The sequence below is a fragment of the Phasianus colchicus genome, chromosome Z (assembly GCF_987193195.1).
Source record: "Phasianus colchicus chromosome Z, bPhaCol1.hap1.1, whole genome shotgun sequence".
NCBI lineage: Eukaryota > Metazoa > Chordata > Aves > Galliformes > Phasianidae > Phasianus > Phasianus colchicus.
The window spans coordinates 67,688,833-67,713,081 of NC_143476.1; the positions used below are offsets into that span (position 1 = coordinate 67,688,833).

Below are 24,249 nucleotides of genomic sequence, written 5' to 3' on the forward strand. Positions count from 1 at the left end.
GAGTAGACCTTTTTCTTTTAATCTATATCCTAAAGGTTAGTTCCATATCAAACTTTAATTAGGAAGAGGGATTCTTCACTATGAAGTCTTTACATAACTAAAAATGAAGAAAAATAAAGTTACTTGTGTTGAGAGTCTGCTCTTTATATGTCAAAGTGTTTTGTCATCTGCTACTTTTCCAAATAACTGCAAATGTCAAATTGTAATAGATGGCAAAACCTGACCATTTAAAGCTTCAATCAGTCATTCTTAGACATCAGAAAAATCTTCAGTGTACACCGAAGTAACAGGTGGGGACTGTTATTGGGGGAGAACTCTGATTCTTGTATTTTTTGCTTCCTCTATTTGCAGATGCACCATATATTCCAGGTACTTGTTAAAACAAACTCTAAAGTAAGTTATATCTGGTGTCCCAAATTCTATTTCACGTTGATTTCTAGCCATACAGAAACATACTTTTATAGTTAAAAGTGATTCTTGAACAGTCTTGTCTACAGCTGAAAACGAATCAAGATACAAAACTGTAGTTATTCATTCACAGACATTAACTTACAGACTTCACAAACTTTACTTAGTATATAAGAAATAGTCTCTTTTACACACTAATATGCACGTAGTGCTCATTCCTTTACAAAGGATTTGCATCACTTCTCATTGTGGTTATCTGTAAGATAAGGATTGCCAAGGCAGCAGATTGTGGTTGCATCTCTAGTGGGCTGCCCTGCAATTAAAAGGCTTTGCCTGAAGAACACAGTCTCTTGAATGTTCCCTTGGAAAGTCAAAAGCAGATGGCAATCATGCTGCAGCTAATTCATCATTTACCACAATCAGTTAATTGCAGAAGAACATACTGGTCAACATAGGTAGTTTCCTGGAAATATTTAGTATGGAGGATAGGTCGTATCTTTATTTTTCTACAAAGCAAAGCAGTCACACCAACCCCATCCTCCTTTGAAGAAGTGCACTTTGCTCTTGACTGTTCAGGGCTTGATAACTGGCTAACTCCAAAGTAAAAGTTGCCGAGCCTGATGTTAACGAACGCAGAACTGTTGAGTAGCCCTGAACAAAAAACAGAAAACATATATCACCTAATTCAGGGCAGAGAAAAGATAAATTAGCAGAGAATACCTAGAGAAAAAGGGACAGAGTCTTAAGTATACTGCAACATTCTAGTAATTTTTTTAACATTACTATATTAAAAGCACAACGCACACAAAAATTAACCTTGTTTTGTCACCTTCTTTTTTTAACTATTCTTTGTAAAACCAGCTTTTACTACTGTTCTGGCATAAAACTGAAAACACACCATTTTAGAAACTGAATCACATTCAAAACGCTACTAAGTTTGCAAGCGCAGTAACAAAACATGCTCTAAATCCACGCAACCTCTGAATAACTTGCTTCAGACCTCCCATAATTAAAATACAATTAAAAACATCAAGTCCAAATTTGCTTATACATAACAGGAAGAGCGATCTGAAGTCTGTAAGTCTTCTTATGCTTTACAACAATTACATACCATCATTTCTGCTAGTGGAACAGCAGCAATCACAACTTTGTTATCTTGGCGACTCTGGATTTCCTGAATACTGCCTCTTCGCTGTGCAAGGTCAGCAAGTGCTGCACTGAGGTGATCTTCACTTACTGTGATTTCTAGGCTCATCAGGGGTTCCAGAATTTGAATACCAGCTTTTTTCAAAGCCTGCATGGAAATGATGGAGAGCTATGACAAATCCTTTTTAAAAAAACTGATGTAAGAAATGCTTATATGGTTCGTTAGTACTGCCACTCGAACTTTTTACCTCCAAAATTCCCCAAGCAAGAGTTACACTGTTCAAGAACAATTGCCAGATAATGATAAACCTCTGTTTTCTCAGTGATACATCATGCTTCTGTGCTCTACAACAGCTTACAGCTTTGCTATACCTTTTGCAAGCAACGGGAGATGCAGGCTGATATCATTGTGTCGGAGGTATCGGGATGCACTGTCAGTGACTGCACAGTCACATCTATATCCTGAACAGGGAAACCTAGCAAGGGTCCTAACAAGAAAGAAAAAGAAGAAAAAGTGCATTAAAAAACAGACACTTTCTTTTCAGAATATTATGACACAGAGGAGGAAAAAAAAAAGTTCCAGGATTTTCAGGATCTCACTTTTCTCTTTCCCTTCTCCTCCTTATGTCTCCAAGGGCATGGCTATTTGCTTACAGAGAAAGGCATAAAGACTCATAACCTCCTTATTCTCCTTATCAAAAACAGAGCTAACGATTTTCAGAATTTAAAGTTCCTGAGGACACTCATCCAAACAACTGTCTTAAAATATCTGAAATTCATCTGCTAAAAAAGACATCAACTGAAAAAAAGAAAGTAATGGAGTCTCTTGTTTAACCTAAAAGCAGAATATCTTCTGTATGTTCAACAGAGAGTGGCTGCAGGAAATTCCCAGTATTAACATATTACCAAAACTGCAGTGTTAACTCGATTCCATAAAAGATCACCTGTCTCTCTAGTAACCTGTGCAGTTTAACTCACTACAAAACTAAGAAATCTTAACTAGACCAAAACCAGACTGGATGTGGTGCTTGAACCATGTCTGAGGAAAAAAAAAAAAAGATACATAAAGCTTTTTCCTGCAGAACACATGGCTAGATGGATTTTTAAAGGAAAAAAGCCTTTAGTGATAAGAATTTTATGCTGTAGACTGCACAATTTTGAAGAGTCTTTGTGGTGTGTGAAAAAAGCAGTCAAGACTCATTTCACAGCCAGAGACAAAGCAATTTTAAAAGAAACACCACATGCTGCCTTTTCAGTAGTAATTCTCTTTTATTAAATCACAACATGTTAGTTTTACTGTAAGGGGGAGTCCTTTGGTCACAAATTACTAAACAATGTTTTAAGCTAAATGTAAGAGACAGTTTTTAAGAGACCCCACACTTTACAATTAGATAAGACTTTTTATTTTGTTAATATATTAGTACATAAACTTCATATACTTTCATGAATTTACAGAAAATTTAAAAAAAAAAATCAGTAAATAATATAAGTGTGGTATTGACATGTTGGCCTCCAAAACCAGTTCAAGATGCTTTACATGATGTCATCAAACAAGTGCCTTACCTATTACACCAGATCACAAAAACATACCAAAGAAAATGAATATTATAATTTGACTTAGAAGAAATCAAAAACAATCAAAATTAAAACCAAAGGCATGCTGCCTTCCATTGCTGGTATGGTAAAAGGGGTATGTAGCCATTTTTGCAGTTAAGAAAATTCCAGAACTTCTTTTGTACCTGAAGTATATTCATAGTTAATATGTTTTTGCTTTCAAGCTACCAGATGTTTTTTTTCTCCCAGAATCATACTGGATTGATTCTTGCGGAAAAGTTAGACCAGTGTAGCTGTTATAGTACTTCCTTTACCTTGAACACATGAATTCATGATTCCATTTTCTATTGCTTCCTGGAGTTCTTTGGGTAGCACTTCAATGACACTCTCAGCATACTCAATGATAGGTTTGGTCACCATTCTTTCTCCTGACACAGGCCTCACCTCTAGCTCTGTAGTCACAAAGTGTCTTTTATCTCCTATTACTTTATCCAATACATCTTCAGGAAACAAATGAACAGGAATTCGGTGGGGAAATAAACAACACATAATTAAGTAACTTCCAGATGAATTTTAAGCAATTCAGTATAATGAGAGATCTTTTCAAGTAAATCAAGTAACAGAACAAGATACAAGATATTTCTTAGATTCCTTCTTTTTACCCGTGGCTTGTGCAGCATTCAGGATGGTTTCTCTGTAGGCTACCTGAAGTGGTCCCAAATATGTCTCTATTCCATATTCACGTTTGATTCGGTCATGAATGATCTCTATATGCAGTTCTCCCATGCCACAGAGAATGGTCTAATGAGATGACAGTTAAGAGAGAGGCAGAAGAACATAGAAAACTTAGGTTTTCATAAGAACTGTTAAAACAAGGGCTCACGGACTTTTAATACCTTCTTAAAAGTACTTCAAATTCTAAGGAGCCCTGAGAAAAAAAGAAAACAGGACTACTTCATGTAATCCAAGAAACATCCTAACTGACACAGCAATTCCTGTTGTAAAACCATTAAGTAAAAAAAGATTACATAAAATTCAAGTTCTTCTAACTTCGTGAAGAACTCTCAAAACATGCAGGAAATAGGATGACCTCCTTTATTCTGTAAAGTACATGTGCACAAGGTTCAATTTTAGTTTGTTTAGAGGCTCACAGCTTTGTACTTACACGATACGAACACTGAGATAAGCTTTTCATTCACAGTAATCTAAGTATGTAAAGTAACTGAAGAGTGGTCCTGACAGTTCTAAAATAAAGTTTAATTACAAGGTGAGGAATAGAAGATTCATCTTACCTGCCCGGTGTCAGGATCTATTTTCACTTTTAAGCTTGGATCTTCACGCTGAAGGCAGCTCAATGCATTATCCAAGTCTATACATAAACAACAAACAACATATCCAAAGAGTAATTTGAGAATCACGGTGAATCCCTAAACATCACTTTCCTCGTAGGGTCACAGCTTATTCTCAGAAGTAGTCTAAAGGACCCTAGAGAAGCATGTATTTTTGTAGACACTCAAATTACACGCAACTTGCAACTTCTCTCAACATATTAATTGCATGCTAGACAGCTTCCATAACTGATTAGTCTTCTTAAATAGCAAAATTTAATGACACCAAGCAAAAGCTGAACAATCTCCATGCAACATCTAGAGACAGAAGCTTTTGAATAAAATGACGATCTCACTTAAAAATAGCTTATTGGAAAAATAACCTGTTTAAATTCTATCATGAAAAATACATTTTTCCAAGTTGTATTTTACAGTTGTATAAAGTTATACATGAAAATGTAAGTGTTTCATCTAACAGTAAAAAGCACCATTCCCTTTTTACAGATAAGAAAAATTGCCATCTTTAGGTGATTTACCTACATTTTTACAGATGAGTTCAACAAGAAGTTAAAATGCAAATATTTTTTTCTGATTCCCCATTATCTTGTACAATTGCCAAAGAAAACAGCTGTAAAAAAACAGCAATGATGGAAAAATAAACTCACAGCTGAAACTGCATTTATCTACTTCACAGAATTTGGAAAAAAAAAAAAAAACATGACAGAAACAACTTGGAACCCAGCAGCTCAGACTGCAAGACAGGTGGTGCAAAATCTACATTCCACCTTGCTCCATGCCATCATACTACAGTGGTACTTATTTTTCTTTTGCCTTCACCCTCCAACCATGCTCAGCTATGTTGGAATGTCAATAGATTGTCAAAACTTTCAAACAGGTTCTCTGGTACAGATTCTTGTGAAAGACAGTAAGATTAAAGGTCACACTGCATAGACAAACCCTAACTAGACATATAGCACTTCTGGTAAGAGGAGACTTTGCACCATACTATAAAACTGTGAATGCTGACTGAAAAAAAACACAAGATAGCTCAAGGCTAGCTGTACAGAGACACTGCACAGCATCCTTGTGTAACTATTTGCTACATTAACATGCAGCAAAACTAAGCATGACAATACGAAAGAAAGGAAGAAACTTCCAATACTTGAAGGGAGCATATATACAGGAGGGGGAACAGCTGTTTACGAGGATGGCTAGTGATAGGAAAAGGGGGAATGGTTTTAAGCTGAGACAGGGGAGGTTTAGGTTAGATATTAGGAGGAAGTTTTTCACACAGAGGGTGGTGACGCACTGGAACAGGTTGCCCAAGGAGGCTGTGGATGCCCCATCCCTGGAGGCATTCAAGGCCAGGCTGGATGTGGCTCTGTGCAGCCTGGTCTGGTGGTTAGCGACCCTGCACATAGCAGAAGGAGGTTGAAACTAGATGAGCCCAGCCTGTTCTATGATACAAATGCCTCTATGCCTTCAAAATTAAGAATTACGGCTTTTCTCAAACACAAAAAATCACTGTAGTAATAGCAAACCACAGTCTAAAATGCCTTTCCTCCTCTGTATCTGCATTGTACCTTGCTGTTTAGCCATTGAAGGAGGCTCAATGGTACAGAAGAAGACAGGCTCCGGAACCTCAACACCTGCCAGCAGAAGTCTCTCTATGTCACTGGTGTTCCGCTGCTCTCCCCCAGCACTCCTTCCAGCTTGGCGTGCTGCAGCTACAGCTGAAGCTTTTGATGACACTAGTGTATCTCCAGTAGCACTCTACAGATCAGCTCCCAGTGATTCCACAAGAGAGGAAGCAGCAGGGGATGGGAGTTGTTAAAATTAAACCAAAGAGAGAGAACAGTACATTGGTATATGAAAATGTGCTTATGCATTCCAGAATAGGTTACATTTTGGAAAATCTGGGCAAATGATATCTAACCAGCTTACTCAGGCACTGAAACACTTGATTAGTCAGCTAATGGGAGCATTACAAAAAAGCATATTTCAACTTAAACTGCTGGTTTTTTAAAACTAATTTTCAATATCACTCTGAGGCCTCCCTAAGGCATTACGCAGCATTGGTACTGTGAGAGTTATATCATAAATATAAGGTTAGAACCCTACTAAAATACAATGTCTTGAGGTTCAGCTCTTTCCATGTATCAGCACAGACTTTCTCACATCATTTATTTACATGTCTGCACTGTAATTTTTCAGTTTAGGAGGAAGTATATTATGTATACTTAAAATAATGCAAATTTGCATATATAACAACCATCAAGATATGAACATACTTGAGATACAGTAGCATGGAGGTGGAAGACACACTAGTAAAACGAGCTTTCTTTAAAAATAAGTATTTTCAATTACCTGTTTTAAGCCAACAGCAAGGGCAATGTTTCCAGGCATTAGTGATGGTATTTCAATTTGTTGATCAGCAAAAGGCAAGAGCAGACGGCTCATTCTCTCCCTGTACATTAAATCATTTAATTATTCATGACATCCAAATGCTACACTAACCCACAGCCTGCTTGTACTCACGTGCAACTTTTGTTAATATTATATACAGCTGACTGAGGTTTCAGTGAACCCGAATAAATGCGAATGAAAACTAATGGTCCACGACACTTATCATGGAGAACTTTAAATGCCAGGGCACACAGGTCATCATTGTTGTACCACTCTCTGCAAAACAGAAGCCACAACAAAAAGCACACTTATAGGACTAATCCACCTCAAACCCACACTTAAGAACCTGTTTATTTCTAACTGCAATATTAGCAGAGACATCTTATTGATACACATGTACCAAATATGCTAACTTGAGCTTTTCCAGTTCTAGTAAAATATGGTAGAGGTCATGTGACTCAGTCAATACTAGAGATGATCCCCGGGCTCCATCACTCCAACTGTAAAATGTCAGTATTCTCAGACTAAAAGACTGGAACTCTAATTGCACAGCAATTTGATTACTTGATTATTTTTAGGTCTGCACATCTTTATTGTTATTTAACATCTAAAACCAGTAAGAATTTGTAAAGATATTAGTGGTCAATATTATTTTCTATATATATACTTTTCCTACTTGCTTTTCCTTTTCGTTGACCCTCTCTTTCTTACTCCACTTACAGAAACTCATAGGAACGCTCATGAGGTGCAGGCAAATACATAGTAATAGCATCCAGTAATGGCTGCACTCCTTTGTTCTTCAATGCACTGCCACACAGCACTGGTACAGCCTTCTGAGCTAGGGTGACTCTGCGTATAGCAGACTGTAGCTGCAAAAAAAAAAAAGAAAGAAAAGAAAGAAAAGAAAAGAAAAGAAAAGAAAAGAAAAGAAAAGAAAAGAAAAGAAAAGAAAAGAAAAGAAAAGAAAAGAAAAGAAAAGAAAAGAAAAGAAAAGAAAAGAAAAGAAAAGAAAAGAAAAGAAAAGAAAAGAAAAGAAAAGAAAAGAAAAGAAAAGAAAAGAAAAGAAAAGAAAAGAAAAGAAAAGAAAAGAAAAGAAAAGAAAAGAAAAGAAAAGAAAAGAAAAGAAAAGAAAAGAAAAGAAAAGAAAAGAAAAGAAAAGAAAAGAAAAGAAAAGAAAAAGAAAAGAAAAGAAAGAAAGAAAAAAAAAAGGCTTTCTGTTGAGTTGTGAACAGCACTTTGACCTCAGCATTCCAGCTACCAGATATTACTATCAGATTTTGCTCAAATACCGAGGAAATGACAAACTCTTTTATAGATTTTTTTCATTTACAGAAAAAAAAAATTAACAAAGAATGTTTACTACTGGTAAACAGTGCCTTTTTCACTTCATTAATCATGACAGTAAGACTATTAGTGTGTAAAAAAATGCCCAAGGACAATCAATCAGACTTCAAACATTGTACTGAAGTACCACTTTGACATGCAAATTATTACCACATAATCAGACAGGCTTTGCAGTTAGCAGGTGTTCATAAAGTGATTCCAGAAACTGGGAATAAGCAGGTTATAGCAAGTAATGCACACAACACAGAATAAAAAAAGATGACTGGAGCTAGCATGTTTGTCTTGGGCAGCAGTGTCTGCACAGAAAGTGCACTGTGCTGTTGCAGGGCAGTGCCATCTGCAAGCACACGAGTGGCTGATGGACAGCCAAGCTACTTATTAGAACTACTGTCAGTAACTACTCTTGCATGCACAGTGCTGCCCATTGGCTGGAGGTAGCCTGCAGAGGCCCAGTTCTCAAGTCCAATAAGGATTAGTTGCTTCATTAAATTACTCAGAAGGATCCTGTTTCAAGATTTTAAACAACGGTGATTTTTGCTTATGTCTTTTCATTTGAAGATGTTACTTTCACACTGATTATAAGCTTTGCCAGCTTCTACTCCTCCATTTGAAAGTACCTATGCTCTGCTGTTTTAGTAGAGTCATTATTTGGCATTGCATTTATAAGTTCTCATCTTTCCTGTGTAACAACCTTATTGGGAAAGCCCATTTATTCCAGCACAAACTTGACAGGCATAAATATGTTATTTATAGACAAGAATAATTAATTTATTCACTTCTACCAATTAAAAAAATATATTAGCAAGGCTATCATTTTCCAGTCAGAGAATGCGAGACTGTGCTACTAAATTCAAACTACAAAAAAATCACTCCTTTTTATTATGAAAGTTTTGCCTCACCAGTTTCAACATGTAATGTCTCAAGAGCCAACCAAGTCCTAGTGACAGAAATGCTGTTTTTGTTAGTGAGACTCTGTAGCTTACACATATCAAGCTGATTCTATCTGGAGATTTCACTCATGTTTCTCTTAACTATTTTGCAGCAGCCTGTCAATGAAGATCACCCATAAAGGTTGAACTGTTACAGCTGTGCCCTGCATGATGGAGAATTACCATTAGTATATTATCACATATAATTCATATTAAGCTTGAATGTATTTTGTCCTAAGTTCACAATACCTTCGAATCACTACAAAAGTTGGTGAATTTTTTGTTCATTAAAAAATGCACAACTGTAAAACTGTATCTGCACATGCCAAAGGCAAAGTAGTCCCAACCTTCAAAATGAAAGATAGTGAAAATTTATTTATAAATAACAAAAGGTAAAAATTACCTTGTTGGATGGTATTAGGTCAAAATTTTCACTATGTTCTTCTAGAATCAGTTCAGCAAATTCATCATCCAGATCTGCAACCTTCAATAGAATAGTTCTGCCTTATTATTTGGTAAATACTAGATTCCACATAGGTTACAAATCTTAGATAGTTAGAAAATACAGTCAAATAGAGAAGGAATTAAGCTTTTAAAGATATCAGAGATCATAAACTTAAGCAATACAGAAGACACATTTCACATCTCCTATCTCAACTCGGTTATTATAAATTTTCTGCTCAGATTTATGAATATCACTTAAATTTCACATTAAAAAATAGATCGTTCACTTGTATTACAGAATGTTACTTATAAGCAAAACTGTTTCATCCCTCTCTCAATAATCTCAAATATCGTGAGAGCTAAGCAAAGCATGTTGAATTATTTTTTAAAATGCAGTATTTTAATTATATTCTATGTGACAGCATAAGCTAGATAGGACAAGCTTTTGCAGTCCTTCCCAGTGTTTAAGGCTTTTATACTGCTTCTGCAGAATTAATCTCCTCTGAAGAAAAAAAGCAAGAGCCTTTACAGAATCAGTTTTACAGAGAAAATTATGCAAATAATAGTTTCAAGAAAGCACAAGGGAAAAAAAAAGTAAACATCTACTGTCAGGCATGACATCAGTAGGAAAAAGAATGTTGGGATGTGTCCCCAAAAATGAAGAAGCCTTGTGACAGCCATGGAAGGCACAACAATATACTTTGAGCTGTAAAAAAGCTGAAATCTGAACTAAGCAGAAAGTGACTTTTGTGAGCCAGTGGATGCAGCTAGAAAAAAGGAAAAAACAACAGATAAGCCTTCAGGGTATTTTGACCTTCTTCATGTCAGAAGTTTGTAGGCCTAAGAGATCATCTGTGTTTCCAAACTGTTCTGATTAGTTTATTAATTAAATAAACTTCAAACCTTGACTCATATATACCATTGCTCCACTGCACATCACTAAGGTACTATGGTTCCTCCAGTAGCTACGACAGGAATTGACCAAATATTGAAAGAAATCATTGATAAGCAATTAGAAGTCTAATTAAGCCAACAGATAAAACATGAGAGAAAAGTAATCTTGTGTTTATTTGGTTAAATGAAAGCCAAGTTTACCAGAGATGACCAGTAGTCAAATTACTAAATTTTACATTTTAAATTTCTGTTAAAAAGAACATTATTAAAGAAGAGCAAAAAATATTTTAGGAACAGGAGGTTATCTGAATTATCACACTACTGGGCCACCCCATCCTGCTTCAGGAAGGGCCCAGAAGCTAAAGAAAAAAAATACAGTAAAAAAAGACTAAAAAAAACACTGTTCTTATCCTGATTTCTATCTGAGATTTCTTAAGAGGAGAGGCTAGCAACAACATTCCCATTTAAAACCTGAATATCTGAAAACGAGGTGTATTTTACAGAACTCAGAGCACATCAAAATGGACCACTCAGACTGATGCTTCACATGGAACAGAAAGCCCAGCACCATCTATCATATCTAGCAATATGTGATCTAAATTCACATGGAAGGGAGTTCTCATAGCAAAATCGATCAAAACCTCTGACAAACATAACTGTTAAATTCTTGTATTTTTGCATATAAAGCATTACTTTTGGATTTAACTGCTACTACATTTCTAAGGCTGTATAAAAGCAATTAAAGTGCTAGGCTGCAGAAAAGCAAACAGGTTACAAAATCACCTTTTTAACTTGGAGATAAGATGTGCTTGGAGTCTCTCAAGTACAACCAGCTCTTACCATTGTATTTACACAGAACAATGCGGGTTAAGTATTAGTTCAAAGAAAAACAGTCTGGAAAGAAACTATTTCAAAGGATCTGCATAGCTCACAGGCACTCTTTCACTTTATTATTATTCAACGCTTCTAAACTGTCTCAACTCTGCAAAACCTGTTAGATGCTAGGATCAGGCAAACCATGCTTCTATTACAATTTCTTCTCATCTCTCCAATGGACTTGATGGATGGATCTGCTCTTTATGATGAGATCCAGTTTCCTCTAGCATAGTATTTAGCGTCACTTGGAACAGACCCTGACATCCAGTTTCTAGCTGTCATTCCAGAAGGGTATGAATAAGCTGCAGGTTCTGGGTTTAAGCCCGATATGAATGTTCCAAGTATCTTCTGGGATCTAAGATGGCAAAAGATGCCATGTTAACCAACTTGATACTAAATTTAGGGTCTATTTTTTATGAGCTCACTATTTATGAAATAGGGAGTATTTGCCATTTTGCACAAGTAACATGCAGCCACAGAGCCCAGCTCTGTGTCTATATTAAGCATGTTCTGCCATCATACGTCACAATATGCACTAAAAGTCTTTTATCAAAGAAAAGCAAACAAAGAAAATTTGAAATCAGTTCATCAGGGACAAATGCAGTACCTTGAACCTGTGACAAGACAAATCCATGTACTAATACAGAATGGGGATCAAATACCTAGGAAGTCTAAAGGAGCTAAAGACAACTTCAGGTCCTGCTTGACCAGTGAGAATAAATCAGCAACACACCCTTTGACAAATTATAACTGCATAATGGGCTATATCAGTAAGTGTACTGAGTGGATAAAGGCAAGCAGTTATCACCAGCTACTCACCCTCTACTTGTGAAGCTACATCTTAGACACTGTGGTTTTAGGTTTCCCAGCACAAATGAAATAGACAAACAGTGGGAAATCCAGCTGAAAACCACAAGGTGGTATGTCAGAACATAGTGGGAGGCCCAGAGAGATGAGTATGTTGAACTTGGGAAAAGGAAGGATGTATATGTTGCCTCCTACTACCCACAATCTGAAATGATTATGGGACTGTTTCAGGGAAAACAACGCCAAATTCTTTACAGAGAGGTGCACAAGGAAAGGAAAAGAACTGCTGCTGTAACAACTCAGGAAGTTTCCATACAGACAAAAAGAAACAATGTGTCTGCAAAAATGATCAAACACTGCAATGTTGCCTAGACTCAATTTCCATCCTTGAAACCTGAAAGCACCGCTGAACAAGGGCCAGAGCAACCCAATCTAAAGATGAAGTTAGCCCTGTTTTTAGCAAATCACTGCACTAGATGCTTTCAAAGGTCCCTTTGTTCTAAATAACTGTTTTAAATGTATTATGCATTTACTTTAGAACTTTACTTGTTCTATTAAGGTATTTCTAGCATCCTGGACTTCTTGGAACAGCCTGGGATCATCCGTCTCTAGCAGTGGCTTTTGCTCAAAAAATTTTCCATCATCCAAATCAGATGTAGGTTTCCAAATCATTTGCTCCTTAGTCACAACATCAACCAGTCCTCTGAAGGTTTTGGCTTCCCCAATAGGCAACTGCAAGTAGAACAGAAATTTTAGAGAGTTGAAAAAAATTAATAAAGGTGTTCAATTAAAAAAAAAAAATGCAGGTAAATTTCTAAGCTTACCTGTAAAAGCAAAGGTTTTGTCTTCAACTTTTGTTTGATACTCTCAACAGCATATGTAAAACTATATTAAAACAACAGATATTGTTACAATAAATTTAATAATACAGTAAAAAAAAGTTAACTTTTATTTGTTGTAAAAAGTACTTCCACAATTACACAACATATGTAACCAAACAATTAAAGATGCATACAGTACATATTAGCATAAATCACTAGTTCTGTGCTCAACTTCAACCTGACCAGAAACATTCTCTTACGAGGTTTTTAACAGTGATTAAAAGAACTGTATGAATACCTTGCCCTGTTTTTGTCCATCTTGTTCAAAAAGCAGATTCGTGGTATCTGATGTTTGTCTGCTTGTCTCCACACTGTCAGAGTTTGGGCCTACACAAAAAGGCAAAATGGTAACATTAATATTGACAGAGGAACTATATATACATTTCCTAAGATGATAGGTCAAGCATCTTTCCTTCATCTTATACTCCTGCTGCTAAGAGATTGAGCTCAGAGTAGAGAGGGGAACTATGCTGAATGCATTGTGTCAAGCCCTTATCTAGCCACACAGAGGAGCTCCACAAACAGCTCTGTCACAGCTCTTCCTTCATCTGTTGTCTTTTGTCCAGTAAGGGCACAGAACAAAGAGAACATGGAGAGAAGATAAGCACTACATGGGATCTACAGTGAAGTTATTCAATGGAGTAACCTACACTTAACACTTAAGACACTGCCAAAACACTTATACATGTACTTCTGATGCTACACAGAGAACACAAAAAATTAGTGTGGTTAAGCTAATTATTTACATACTGCTGTGTCATTTGTGAGGCTCATTTTCCACTGAAAGTTAAAACAGGTATGCATGAAAGTGCGTATTTAGAAGTCAGTGCAGATTTAGAAAAAGTCTGCTATCAGCACATGGAAATAATACATTTCCTACACATTTTCAGAAAAAAACAGAACAAAACAAAACACAAGCAGCTCTAATTTTTTGTTGTTGATGGCTGTGGAGGGTTTCAGGCTCGTATACAACACTAAGTAAATGCTTTCCAGTAGTATGTTAAAAATGTGACTAACACTGACCAAGGGTTCCCTCATCCATTACCTAGCGAAAAGATACGCACTGAATTCAGTGTTCCACATGACATGTAACTTTTCTATGGAATTGAAGCATCAAGTAAAAGTCAAACACCAGCCTGGCTACACATTTTCTGCATTATGCCCCAATGAACTTATTAAACGGGGCACAGTTGGGAAGCAGAAAATGAGATGTGAAGAGATGCCCATTTCTATCCACAGCTGGAGCTAGCCAGAAGCCTTCATATCAATCTGCATTTGTTAAAAAAAGCAAAAAGCCAAAACAAAACAGTAACCAAAGCAACAATAAACTTTAGAGAGAACCCCATTTATTTCTCCCTCATTACCATAGGAATTCTTATACATTTAAGGTAATCATTTCAGCCTCTTTTAGGTAATTTGGAAATAAAAAAAGTTACCAGTCATTTTTACCTCAACACCAGCTGAAGCATCAAACACTGCTACTGCTCCATCCAGGACTCTCAAGCAACGTTCAACTTCCAATGTGAAGTCCACATGACCTAAAAAACAATTGAAACAACTCAAATTCATAACCTGAATTGCCATTATCATAACTCAAACAGGCAACATCAACAGATCATTACAACATTTTTCTTTAATGTTTAAAAACACATCATAATTACTGTCTTACCTTTCAGAGAACTACACCCTCAAGTCCTTGAAACACATAGGCTGTTCCTGAGCTGACCTTAAACAAGTCAGACCAGGCTGCAGAAAAGACTAACTAGTCAAAAGTCAACAGAGCTCAGTGCAGGCTTATTTACTGCAGCAATTTAGCCAGCCAAATATCGCACTACATTCAGGACCTAAGTTCAGCAATGCTTCACCTCATCTACTCTTTCACATTATTACAGGAGTACCACTAAAGCACAGTACCTGGGGTGTCAATCAGATTGATTCTGTAGTCCTTCCAGTCAAAAGTAACAGCAGCAGATTGAATGGTAATACCACGTTCTCGTTCTTGTACCATAAAATCTGTTACTGTGTCTCCATCATCAACATCTGTGAGCAGGAAACAGGATTACGGCTAGGTACATAAATAATTCAAAGACCGAAGCTGTCTTGAAATAAAGACAGTGAGAGATATTTGGAAATACTCCCCCTTTCGTAAATGATCAAGTTATGAAAACTACTCTAAGTCATGGAATTATAACATCGGCCCCTACACCCAGGTTGCCAATGTAAGGAACAAATCATTTGTAAGTTGAAAACAAGCAATTCCATCAACCTTTTTTTCATTTTTAATCAAAGAACGGCACTGTGGAGAAACTTAAAAGTTAAGCAGCACTGTGAGAAACTTAAAAAATTACAGCAAGGTCCAAAAATCATGAATAAATAACACTTTTGAAACGACAGGCTGCACTCTTTTTATACAACCTTAAATTTTAGAATTTAATAGTTGAAACTCAAAGTTAAAGTTCAGTTTAAAAGCTAAGAATTTTTATTAATTTTATTTTTAATACAAAGAGAGAAAGTCCCATATTTTCAAATAAGCATACCACCAAGTTCAATCACTCCCCAAGGCTCACACCTTCTAACATTCTCCTGTATAGCAGAGGAAACTCCACTAAATTTAAAAGGTCAAAGGTACCATAAATGAAGGCTGCTTTGATTTTCTCAGTCTTAAAAGATTTCAGTGAGAGTTGTTGCAAAAAGGAATTCTTACTGTGGTAGGACTTAAAATACACATTAGTTTTTGGTAATCTGGCCCCTTGACACATCAAAATGGATCCGGAGGAGCAGCTTTGCCAAAACAATTAATGAACAACACATAAAACAAAACGAACTTCTGAGTAAGTGTTAAACAAATATAGTGTTAAACAAATAATGTACAAAAACAAAAAGAAAAAAAATGAATCAAGAAGCTCTCAACTGCTTTAGAATTACAAGTGCAACCACATTCAAATACAATAGAAAACACATTACAATTTCATTAAATTGAAGAACAACTTTGAAACAAAGGCTTCTATGCTAAAAATTGTACCACCAATCTCACTGCATGAGATTGCCACAATTGTCAAATCTCTCACAGCTATGGAAATAAATAGATATATATATATTGCTAACCTCCAAGTGTTCTTATGTATCCAGAGTAATACAGCATTCTTTCTGTTGTTGTTGTTTTCCCTGCGTCAATGTGGGCCATGATACCAATGTTACGGATTCTGCATAAAGCAAAAACAGCCTTTACTGTGGCACTTTTTTTCCAGTGACGTTTTTGGCGTGAACAATTCACACTCACTAAGCACAGCACACAAGATGAACAGGGTTTTTTCCTGTCGCTTAACTGATACAATATATGTGCTGATTCTGAAGTATGATAGCACTGAAATGGTGAATTTTCTTCAAAATGACAATACTCAATAGATCTGGAACAGGTTTCCATACTTCACTTCTGTACCTGCTTGGCCTCATTCTGCACTCACACGTCCCCTCTATGGATGGAAACAGCCCCATCACCTTCTTGTATGTTCCAACCCCTAAATCCTGGGGACCAAAACAGTCCATTGCACGTATCACAGGATCAAAGAGGTTGGTAAGGAACTTCTGGAGATTATACTGCCCAGGCCCTTGCTAAAGCAGGTTCCCTACCCCTAAAGCAGGGGTAGGTTGCAGAAGAAAGTGTCCAGGTGGGTTTTAAATATCTGCAGAGAAGGAGACACCACAGCCTCTCTAGACAACATGTTCCAGTGCTCTGTCACCATTACAGTAGAGTTTTTCCTCATGTTCGTATGGTACTTACTGTGCTGCAGTTTGTGCCTGCTGCCCCTCTGTCCTGTCACTGGGCACCGCTCAAAAGAGCCTGGCCCCATCCACTGCCCATAAGATATTTGTAAGTGTTGATATTTATGTCTCAAATCTAGCATGCAAGTTCTCATGAAGTTGTATGAGATTTTGTTCAGACAGATCTTTTCTGTTTTCCAAGCAGCTCTTCTCATTGCAGGCTTATGATCAGCTGCCATCATTATGATTAGCTGAATTAACCCTCAAGACAGAGGCAGTCTTATACAGGAACTGCACCCCTCATGTCATTTCTATGACAGCCCAGCCCCTAATTGCTTTGCCCTCATTAATAAGGCCATCACCTCTACAGCTAAACACAAGGAATACAGTGCTGCCCATGGTGGTGGACTGCATGCCAAGAAGTTCCTCCCCCTCATTTACCCATCAGCAATCACTGTGGACCTTCAGCTTCTCTGAGAGATCATTTTTCATTTCAACACAATCAAAAGACTCACATTTTTTTCAGTTCAAGATCTCTCTGACACATTGAAACGTCAGAAAGTTGAAAACAAGGAAGTATGAACTGCAATTTAAAACATGTATTTAAGTAACACCAATAGCAACAACCCTTGACACTGTACCACATCAGTTCCTCTCACTATCAGTTACATAGGGAGAATAAGCTACAATGACGTACCTGGATATATGAGGATTAATGACAGAACGCAGAGATTTAACATCTCCTGGAGACAAAGAAAACAAAAAAGACATGTCAGACTGATCCCAATAAGAAATTATTCATTTTAACAAAATTAAGTGAATTAAGAAAACTCCTAAAAAGCTTATCCAAAACCAAAGATTCAGAGCCACAACTCTTGAAAACTCCTAATTCTCACCCATCCCAAATTACTAAAGATACATATTTCACTTTCAAAACATTTCTCACTCTCTTTCACACATGGAACTCTTCAGAGCTTTAACTTGGAAACAACAGGAAAAAAACAAAGAAAAAAAGTATCATCAGATCAGTGAAGTCTTATTTTGCAGAAGCAGTGACCTAACCAGGCCACAACTCTCTTTGGCCCTAACTCTGCAAAGAAAAGAGAATGATCTTCACTTCAGACTTCCTTCTATTCAACCATAGATGTCTCTCTTTGCTTTTGTGCAGCAGACTGGCTATCAGCAATTAGCCAATGACTTCTTAATATTAATTCTTCAGGCAATTGGCCAGGGATTACTGCACCCTTCAAAGCTAATCTGGCTTTTTATCCACCTTTGTTTTCCCTTTTTCTTACTTCCTAAATCTACTACAAAACTACTGAGATAACAGCAGCAATTCAAACCCATTCTTTCCAGTCCTTGAACCTTTTAATCACTCTGTGCTTCAAATGCCAAATATTACCAATGAAACTTTGAAAGTGTTTTTACTCACTTCTAAGTAACTCCTAGTAATAAGTCATAAATTAAATTCAGAAGAATAATAATACAATTTAAAGGCATACCTGGTGGAGAGCTGTAGTTCCTTTCACTGCTGTTTTGCTGCGTCACACTTAGGACTGTAACTTTTGGCTTCCTGAAACATGCATGCTGGCAATGGAAGGAAATAGAGAACACACACAACTGTCACAGTAATGAATTAATAATCATAACTCATTATTAATTCATAGGCATAGAATCGTAGAATAACAGAATTATAGAATGGCCTGGGTTGAAAAGGATCACGATGCTCATGTAGTTTCAACCCCCCTGCTATGTGCAGGGTCACCAACCACCAGACCAGGCTGCCCAGAGCCACATCCTGCCTGGCCTTGAATGTTGGGGATGGGGCATCCACAACCTTCTTGGGCAATGATAGGCATAATTTTTCCAGTTGTACAAAACGAAATATAAACACGATCTGAATCAACTGATGCTCACTAAGTATTTACATAAACTGAAATTACCACCAGAGTGGAAGTAGCAGCACAGCCTGAGCTTAAATAAGAGTGCAACCTCAACAGTATTTGGGAAGCCCAGTAAAAATGCATGACATTATCAAAACAAGTCAGTAGCCATTTTATACATGCCTAAATACCACATAAATGCAACAGTAGAAAATGTTGTGTATCAGAGGTGTTTAAAAGACTTTAGAAAAAAATAACACAACTTCCACATTCCGACATATGAGAAGCCCAACCTCAACAAGAGTTTATGTTGTTTATTTCATCTCGAAAGACCAAAATAAAACAAAATGCAATAAAATGGTTTAGTTGGTGTAACTTAGGTGATCTTTTTAAACTCAGGCATTAAGTATTAAAATTTGGGAAGGCGTTTACCTGACTGCACAAAGCGGACAATTTCAATGCGTTCACTGAAAACTTCCTCATGATTCTCCACATTCTGGCTGCTGTCTCTAAAGACGATCCCTGCCAAAAAATAAAATAAGATAAGCACTGCACCGAAGGCCTACTGCTTTCTGGGAGCTGTACTGCCCTTTCTGGGCGCTGTTTTCACATGACCACATCAGAGAACTCAACAGCTTTTCACCTCGGATTGCTGTTTCCCTCGTCAGACTGCAGTCGCAGTGCTGCGGGTCCTTCACCACGCGGCACAGCCACACACACTCACGGTTTGTGAGCGCATCTCCCATGGAAAGCCGCAGCCAGCAGAGCGGAACACGCAGCAACGCGTTCCGCACAGAGCGCCGGTCCGGGAAACGCACCCTTTTGTTCTTCAAGGTGGTGAAAAGTACGCTTTTTAAAACAGATAAAATCAGACGCTACATCGCCAAAGTGCCCCAGGACGGACCACCAGCCGCCGCACAGCACAACAGCGCCGAGCCGGCCCGGCGGGCGCCTCGCCGAACCGGAAGGTGCGCGCCTCATTGCGCTCCCCCGCGGCTACCCCCCTTTCCTCAGTCCCACCGCCGACCGACAGACACAGGCGGCCGAACAGCCGCTCCGGCCTTATCTGCCCGTTTCGCCCCTTTCTTGCTCCACCGAGCCGGGCCGCAGCTCTACGGCCGAGCAGGGTGCCGCCCGCCCCCAAGGCGGAACCAAAGCGCCGCGGGGCGCGTTTCCATCCGGGGAGGCCTGAGAAAGGGACGGCCCTTTTCGCTGCGCAGGGGGGAGCGGCGTGGAGTGAGCGCGACGTGCGGCCGCCGCCATGGTAGGAGTGGGGCCGGTGGCCGGGGCCGGGGGCCGGGGGCCGGGGCCGGGGCCGGGGGCCGGGGGCCGGGGCCGGAGGCGGGGGCCGGGGCCGGGGCCGGGGCCGGATGCTGGGGACGCTGGGAAGCGGCCCCGCTGTCCCGTGAGGATGGGGTGCCCCCCGGTCTCGTCCCGGCGGCGTGAGGCACTAAACTCGCTGTCCTGTGCCCACAGCCGCAGAACGAGTACATCGAGCTGCACCGCAAGCGGTACGGCTACCGGCTGGACTACCATGAGAGAAAGAGGAAGAAGGAAGGGCGCGAGGCTCACGAGCGCTCCAGGAAGGCCAAGAAGATGATCGGGCTGAAGGCCAAGCTGTACCACAAGCAGCGGCACGCCGAGAAGATCCAGATGAAGAAGACGTGAGTAGCGCTGTCCTGGCATTGTGCTTCTGCACGGCGTCTGCCAGATTGAGACAGCCACAAAGTCCTGGCTGTCAGCTGCGTGGCACCTTGTACTTCTTACATCTTGCTTAATTTTGGGACAGAGAGCTTAAAACGCTTCTGATGTCCTCTCTTCTCAGTGCCTTTATTTATTTATTTGTTACCAATGCAATGAACGACTCTGTTCCTAAAAGCATTCCTTAATACATGCATTAATTAGCAGTAGCAATTGCAATAATGTAGTCGTGGCAGAATACAAAAACGCTGTATTGGCTTTCAGTCTAATGGCAACATGACTACAGAATAGGCTTGGCTTTGTCTGTTAGGCCCTTTGCTTTAAGCCAGTTCCTCGGTAAGACTCTTGTATTACAATCTGAACGAACTGACAGGCTTCAGAGGCTCTAGTCTGCCAGCTGTTGTGTTAAGAGAAACTGTTGGCTTCCTATGAAAAGTACTTGGGCACTGTTCCTTAAATATAAATTTTGTACTTACTTTAAAGAGTATTTTGAATAGGCACAGCCTACCCTTTTGTATCTCAAAATTTGCTTCTTTTCTGTTCTTAATACTATGTTGTTCTTGCTGTTTTTTTCCCCTTGAAGAATTAAGATGCATGAGAAGAGAAATACAAAGGAAAAGAATGAGGAAAAAACACCTAAAGGAGCTGTACCAGCATACCTGCTGGACAGAGAGGGCCAATCCCGGGCTAAGGTTCTCTCTAACATGATCAAACAGAAACGAAAAGAAAAAGCTGTAAGTAGCTGGATTGAAATTCAGATACTTAGTATTTCTTGTGGTGATGATCACTGTGTTATTGATGCTTAAGTGGCATCCAGCTTACAAGCAAGGTCTGATTATTGATCTTGTACAAAAGCTAAAACTTTGAATAGCATAGGTGCCTTGAGCAAAGTTAGCATATGCAAAGTCTTGATTTCTGTCAGCTTAAATGCTAATTAAAATAAGTAGCTATTGTAAGTAGCTATTAGTTTGCATAAAACACATGGCTTACAACTACTCTGATTAGTTAAATTTTATTTTATATTTTGATTATCCTGTTTCATTTAGAAATGGCACATACCTAATGACAGTTGTGTTTCCTATAGGGGAAGTGGGAAGTTCCTTTGCCGAAGGTCCGTGCACAGGGAGAAACAGAAGTTTTAAAGGTGATTCGTACAGGAAAGAGAAAGAAGAAGGCCTGGAAGAGAATGGTTACAAAAGTTTGTTTTGTTGGAGATGGATTTACTAGGAAACCTCCTAAGTATGAACGATTCATTCGACCAATGGTAATGTTCTTGAAACTTTCAAATATTTAGGTAGTAATTATTTTAACTGTTTTGGGTTTGGCAAAGAATCACACAGAATGGTTTTGGATGGAAGGGACCTTAAAGACCATCTAGAAAGCCAGACTAAGTAGAGTGAAATTTCATCTAGGAACTTCCTTCTATGATAATGCACTTGATTACTACTGATTTAGAATATTCGTATTACTTTCCTTTCTGAAATCTGAACTTAGACTAGCTGGAGGTACCCCTGCAGTTACTGTCTGCACTGGAATATTTATGTCGTGACTCCCATAACTGAGATGACATCAATAAGATAAAGCCATGAGTTCTCAAATTAGCATGGGAAGATCTTCAGCAGAAGCACTTCAAAAGCTTCTTTTTTTTCAAGCTGCTAGGATTCTGTCAGCTGCAGGGGCTAACTCTGTTGTCATACTCAAGTACTCCTTCCTTCTGATTTGTTAGCTAAGCTGAATGCACAGTGGTGACAGTATGCAAATAAGCTGTTGTATCTGCCTGGCCTTTTCTTACACAAATACAAGTAGCAGTGTGCAGGCCTTAGCAGTCTAGCAGCAAAGAAGAAAAATCAGATTCATTATGACAGTGTAGTTTATTTATATAAATACTGAGTAGAAGCCTTGGATAGATTTTATTGACACACAAAGTGATATTGTATTCAGTGATAAAGTCCCCATTACAATGCACAGGTACCTAGACAGAAAGAGGTGTAATAGATGAGTGTTTAGTAGTTCACAATCCATGAAAAGCATTTTCAGGTTTACAAGTATAAAGGAAAAAAATTAAGTCTAAAAACTGCTAATGCTTTACAATAAACACTTCACTTCTTCATGAAATGCACTTTAGTCATGGAAGCAATTATTCTTCTTTTAATACTGTTAAAAAAACTGCATTCTGAAACTAGCCATTTAAAAAAAAAGTACCTAACTTTGTCATTAATCAAGTTCTTAACAAGCCTCCTATAGTAAGCAAATTACTTTCCTGTTCTGGCTTGTTTCATTCTTCTTGGATTCATAAAATGCATAAATCTGAGGATGTAATGCTAGAAGTGTTAAATTAGCTGTGAGGACTTGAAGAATATACTAATGTTTTCTAACACCTTGTGCTACAGGGCTTACGTTTCAAGAAGGCACATGTGACACATCCTGAACTTAAAGCTACTTTTTGCCTGCCTATCCTTGGTGTAAAAAAGAATCCTTCTTCTCCTTTGTATACAAGTTTGGGTGTAATTACCAAAGGTACTGTCATTGAAGTGAATGTGAGCGAACTGGGCCTCGTGACACAAGGGGGCAAAGTTATTTGGGGTAAGTACTTAATCAGTAGCAGCACTTCAGAATGAGCTTTAAGTCTTTATTGCCTGAGTGTATTGTGAAGCCCATGTCTTGTAAAGTGTCATAATTTATCCCTATTGAGTTTTGGTTGTAGCAGAAGCAACTCTGGGACAGCTTTAAAAAGTTTTAATCTTAGGCTTTCAGTTCACATTTGAACATCAAATTAGGTGAAGATCAGAAAAAGGACTTGCAAGACATAAGCAGTCATATCAAGCAATGTTACAAGGCTGTTAATACTTGTCCATATGAATTATGAATGATTATTCTGTGCTTTCAATGAAAGTTGTGTGCACAAACATCTTCATAGAATCTAACTTTTAACAGTGAGACTTGGACTGTGACAGAACCTATGATTTGTATGAATTCCTCAAGGTTCTGGGTATGTTATAAAGACAGCGTCAGCAAGATATTTTGAGAACTGACGTTTGCAGCTCATCAGAAAGCATACTTAGATTCATAGTACATTCAATTTTGAAACAGGAATTTCTTCCACTCCCAAGGGGCCTTGTGGATTAAATTTTCAAAATGGAAGAATTGTAATTTACTATATAAATTTTAATTTCCTTTTCTCTTTAGGAAAATACGCACAAGTAACAAACAATCCAGAAAATGATGGCTGCATTAATGCAGTTCTCCTTGTCTAAATTGTTTGATACTACACATTGGACACTGCCTTCTACAAAATCAACAGAGTTTCAATAATTTTGGAAGATCTCTGGAACCTTCAACCAATCAGGCATGCTGATCCCTTAAGTGTGCCAGAAAGACTGTTCAGATCTTTATATTTAAAATTTGTTTATCTGACCATTGTCCAAATAAAGAGATTCAATTTTTATGTTTTGTTACTATGTTATGGATTTGATCTTAACCTTCATGATTCTAGAACAGCAATCAAGCAGCTTAGATTATTTTCTATATTTAGCTCACATCCCTAGTGACAGGAAGTACAGCCATTATCTCCTGTGATGGTTTACTGTAAAGCTAAAGTTGTGGAGATACATAAGAACTTGCATCCTGCTGCTGGGGATGCAGTAGAGGTAGAAGAATGCAGTCTTGCTGCAGACTGACCTTAGAAATTTAACTCTTGAGTTTGGTATTTGCCCTGGAGAAGGATGGGTTTGGATCACAGGTGCTATGTGAGTGTGCAGGAAGGGAAGCATATTAGAATCATAGAATGGCTTGGGATCTCAAGGATTATTGGGTTGCAACCATAGCAATCTTGAGTGCTTTTAAAAAACATTAAAGTGAAAGTTGTAAGCATCAGCTGGTAGCATAT

General features: G+C 38.2%; 2 protein-coding genes across 3 annotated transcripts; one reads left to right on the forward strand and one right to left on the reverse strand.

The window, feature by feature from the left end:
* Window positions 1-8: 8 nt before the first annotated feature.
* On the reverse strand, window positions 9-19,803 carry GFM2 (GTP dependent ribosome recycling factor mitochondrial GFM2). Of its 2 annotated transcripts, none has more exons than XM_090132626.1 (21): window positions 19,481-19,803; window positions 19,095-19,184; window positions 18,282-18,366; window positions 17,477-17,522; window positions 16,123-16,220; window positions 14,932-15,057; window positions 14,467-14,555; window positions 13,256-13,344; window positions 12,961-13,021; window positions 12,683-12,868; window positions 9,519-9,599; window positions 7,563-7,711; window positions 6,975-7,118; window positions 6,804-6,903; window positions 6,020-6,209; window positions 4,401-4,477; window positions 3,771-3,909; window positions 3,423-3,608; window positions 1,927-2,042; window positions 1,520-1,702; window positions 9-1,059 (listed from the first exon to the last, which is right to left on the reverse strand). In XM_090132626.1, the coding sequence occupies exons 2-21, from the start codon at window positions 19,155-19,157 to the stop codon at window positions 931-933; spliced, it is 2,337 nt and encodes a 778-aa protein (XP_089988752.1). In that variant the 5' UTR covers window positions 19,158-19,184; window positions 19,481-19,803; the 3' UTR covers window positions 9-930. The 2 variants fall into 2 exon arrangements, with proteins under 2 accessions (XP_089988752.1, XP_031465175.2); XM_031609315.2 differs by having other exon boundaries at window positions 19,306-19,803.
* Window positions 19,790-23,808, forward strand: NSA2 (NSA2 ribosome biogenesis factor). The gene is made up of 6 exons (XM_031609321.2): window positions 19,790-19,926; window positions 20,139-20,326; window positions 20,947-21,097; window positions 21,448-21,627; window positions 22,754-22,946; window positions 23,550-23,808. Exons 1-6 carry the CDS (start codon window positions 19,924-19,926, stop codon window positions 23,615-23,617), a joined length of 783 nt encoding a protein of 260 aa, XP_031465181.1. The 5' UTR covers window positions 19,790-19,923; the 3' UTR covers window positions 23,618-23,808.
* The last annotated feature ends 441 nt before the right edge of the window (window positions 23,809-24,249 follow it).